The sequence below is a fragment of the Episyrphus balteatus genome, chromosome 1 (genome assembly GCF_945859705.1).
Source record: "Episyrphus balteatus chromosome 1, idEpiBalt1.1, whole genome shotgun sequence".
Lineage (NCBI taxonomy): Eukaryota > Metazoa > Arthropoda > Insecta > Diptera > Syrphidae > Episyrphus > Episyrphus balteatus.
Genome location: NC_079134.1, coordinates 61343650 through 61347309, shown reverse-complemented (window position 1 = coordinate 61347309; position 3660 = coordinate 61343650). Strand labels below are relative to the sequence as shown.

Below are 3660 nucleotides of genomic sequence, written 5' to 3'. Positions count from 1 at the left end.
GGTATGGGATATTTCTTTATGCACTCAATCTTTTTTGGATTGGGTTTTATGCCTTCAGGGGTAACAACATGGCCAAGAAATTCGGTTTCTTTCTTAAGAAATTCCGATTTGTCCATTTGTACTTTTAAATTTACTTCTCTTAGGCGTTTGAATATTTTCTTTAATGAATCAATGTGTTCTTGTAATGAAGTAGAGAACACAATTACATCATCCATATACACGAGACAGATTTTATTTATATAATCACCTAACGCTTCATTCATCAGCCTCTGAAACGTGGCTGGAGCTGTTTTTAAACCGAATGGCATACGGAGAAACTCATAGTGGCCATTTTCGACGCTAAAAGCAGTTTTATGAATATCATCTTCGTGAATTTCAATCTGATGAAATCCCTTTGCAAGATCCAGTGTGGTGAAGTATTGACTTCTGCCAAGTTTTTCTAAAATTTCGTCAATATTCGGGATCGGATATTTGTCATCTACAGTTACTTGATTAAGTTTTCTGTAATCGATCACCATTCTCCACTTTGATTTTCCGCTGGCGTCAACCTTCTTAGGGACGATCCAAATGGGGGCTGAATATGGAGAATTACTGTGCCTAATTATTTTGCTATCCAACATTTCTTGGATTTGCCTATTAACTTCTTCCTTATGTATATAGGGGTAGCGATATGTTCTACTCTGGATAGGAATGTTATCTGTCGTTCTTATTCTATGTTTAATAGCATTTGTAAACGATAGTTTAGTATTTTCTTCAAATCTGTGTTACTTCCAATTACCTCTGCATTTGCAATCATGACATAATTGTCTATATTATAAATTCCTTCTTTTATTATTAAGTTATCTCCTAATATGGTTTCATTTATATATCCCAGTCCTTTTTCTTGTTTAACAGGTACATCTATTTCGGTAAGTTTAACTGATGTAGGGACTTTATTATTAAAATGCAATTCTATGATTTTGTCTTTTGTTTTTATCAATTTATTTTTATAGTCTATATTTACTTCTAAAGGTGTCAATATGTTATTTCCTATTAATCCGTCAAATTCGGTATGGAATTGACAAATTAAGAATTCTGTTCTTATGTTGCTGTCACCTAATTCGCTAAATAGAGGAATCTGTGCCTTTTTATTTATTTTAATATTGTGACTGAGTGTCTTAAGATTAAGTGGTTCTTCTAAATCAATATGCCATTTAGGGTGGCATATTTCTGGGTTTATAATTGAATGGGTGGCTCCAGTATCGATTATAAACTTTAATGGTCTAGTTTTAGATGACACTATTATATAGGGTAGGTTGTATCCGAGGCTAGTAAGTGAAAATTTGAGGGTTCTATATTATAGTTTTGATTTTTTTGATTAGTATCTTGCCTTCTTTGAGCAAGTCCTATTTCCATAGGTTCTTGAGTGTTACGATTATTTGAATTGTTAGAATTCCTGAAAGGGTTTTGATTCTGATTGTTACTGTTGTAGTGCTGGGTATTATTATAGTTATTTGGATGGGGTCGATTATGCTCAAACGGTGGTTTTATGTAGTTATTATTATTAGGTTGCCTATTTGCATTATAACTAGTATTATTTGATCGATAGTGATCGAATGGGGGCTTTATATAATTATTATTTGTTGTTCTAGGTTGCCACGATGTATTAAAATTGTTTGGTCTATAAGACTCAAATGATGGGTTCATATATTGGTGGTTAAATGATCTAGGTTGCCAAGATGTGTTTGGGTTCATTGGTCTTTTCTTTTGTATAGCAGTGTCAGTGTCTTTATGTTGTTGTGTATTAAGTTTAGGAGTAAGGGATTTATTATAAGGATTATAATGTGCGTATCCACACTCATGTAGAATAGTGATTGCACTTTCTAAGCTTTGCGGATTCCTGCAACATATCAGTGAACGCATTGGTTCGGGAATTTTATTTCTAAAAATAACTAGAGCGGAATGTTTATTATTTTCTATGTTTGTTTCGATTATTGTATGATCTTCTTTTTCAAAAATAAGTTTTGTTTTTATATTTAATCGTCTCAAAGTAGTTTTTATTTCATTAAAGAAGTCTACGCTGTTTGTTTTAAATTGGACGGACCTAAGTTCGTCAAATAGCTCCTCGAGTGTAAGTCTGTCACCGAAGTTGCTAATAAGTGTTGCCTTTATGTCAGGCCATGAAGTTATATGAGAGTTTATCTCTAGTACTTCCCTCGCTTTACCTTTTACTTTTGATTTTAAGTAATCAGAAAAGATACTTTGAGAGAGTTGATCATATTTGACCAAAACAGGGTGGATCTTGTCTACCAAATCTATAAAATTTTGTAGTTCTCTATAATCTCCGTTGAAATCAGGGAGTTTTGAGATGTATTTTAATGGATCTATATTTAATGTTAGCATTTTTTCTTTATTATTATCTGTTCTTTCTGAGAAAAAATTTCCTAATATATCGGAAATTTGACTACTTCTTTCTCTTAAATCTTCTATGTGTTTTGCTATCTCGTTATTTTCTTCTAAAATATTTTCATCTAAATTTCCTGTATTAGACATGTTATTTGAATAGTAAAAGAATATTTAATATAGGTCATAATTATATATAAAAAAAAAATCAAATGGATTAATAATAATAGAAATAGTAATAATAATGATAAAAATAATAAAAATAATAATAATCAAAGTTAAACCTTGTTGTTGAAAATTTAGTTGATTGTTGCTTAAGAGGTGAGGTGATTTTGTTTTGATGATTGTTGATTTAGAGATGAGCTGATTTTGTTGAGATGATTGTTGATTTAGAGATGAGCTGATTTTGTTGAGATGATTGTTGATTTAGAGATGAGCTGATTTTGTTGAGATGATTGTTGGTGGGTTAATTCACTGAATCCACTTTTATTTTTCTTCTTTTCTTTGATTGTTTTTCAAAAGTCTTAGTTTATGATTCTTTTTATTTTTTTTTTTAAATTTAATTTAAAAACTTCAATTTTCAATTTTTTTTTTTTTTATGATATAGGTTCAATGTGGGTAAATGTAGACAGTTTTATGTCTTTTTTTTTTTTTTTTTTTCTTTTGACTTTAGATTTTAATATGTTTTCACGGAACAACTTATTGACAGGTATTTTTTGTTTCTTAGAAATGTATCTTTATCATTTCATTTCACACTAATTGTTTTGTAGGTTTTGCGGTTCAAACGTAAAAACGAACTATTGTTTCTTTTTTCTTAAAAAAAAACAATATACCACAATCCGTCACCGACTGCGCCAGTAATAATTTTATCAAAATTGAAATTTAAAAAAATAATTTTTATTTGTTCAATTCGGAATCTATCTTAAGACTAACATTTGTATTTAATTTTATTGTTCGTTATACTTCGGTTTTCAACGTGTGATATGCAAGCTTGCATTAACAATGTGCAAGATTGCATTCACATGTTGAAATAAAATATTTCTTAGAATAATTATTATAAATTGTGTGAATGGAAAATAAAATGCAAAATTCTAGGAATAATTGATATTTGTAACATTAATATGTAGTTCGTTGCAAAGTGCAATGAACTTGTTTATTAAATGATATTTTTATTGGAGGCATGTGTAACATCTAAGCTAAACATGATGTATTTTACAGCCTTTAACTCTATCAAATATTATACACTTTGGCCAAAAAACAAGTGATTTTTGGGTTTTT

General features: G+C 29.8%; 1 protein-coding gene across 1 annotated transcript; it reads right to left on the bottom strand.

The window, feature by feature from the left end:
* Positions 1-706: 706 nt before the first annotated feature.
* On the bottom strand, positions 707-1902 carry LOC129905148 (probable serine/threonine-protein kinase DDB_G0278845). The gene is made up of 2 exons (XM_055980555.1): positions 1370-1902; positions 707-1262 (listed from the first exon to the last, which is right to left on the bottom strand). Exons 1-2 carry the CDS (start codon positions 1900-1902, stop codon positions 707-709), a joined length of 1089 nt encoding a protein of 362 aa, XP_055836530.1.
* Between the last annotated feature and the right edge of the window lie 1758 nt (positions 1903-3660).

Excerpts from the sequence above, each read along its gene's own strand:
- LOC129905148 (XM_055980555.1), bottom strand. The coding sequence starts at position 1,902 with ATGCGTTCACTGATATGTTGCAGGAATCCGCAAAGCTTAGAAAGTGCA. Across the intron at positions 1,263-1,369 it reads ATAGGACTTGCTCAAAGAAG|ACCATTAAAGTTTATAATCG; the intron begins GCAAGATACTAA and ends ATCTAAAACTAG.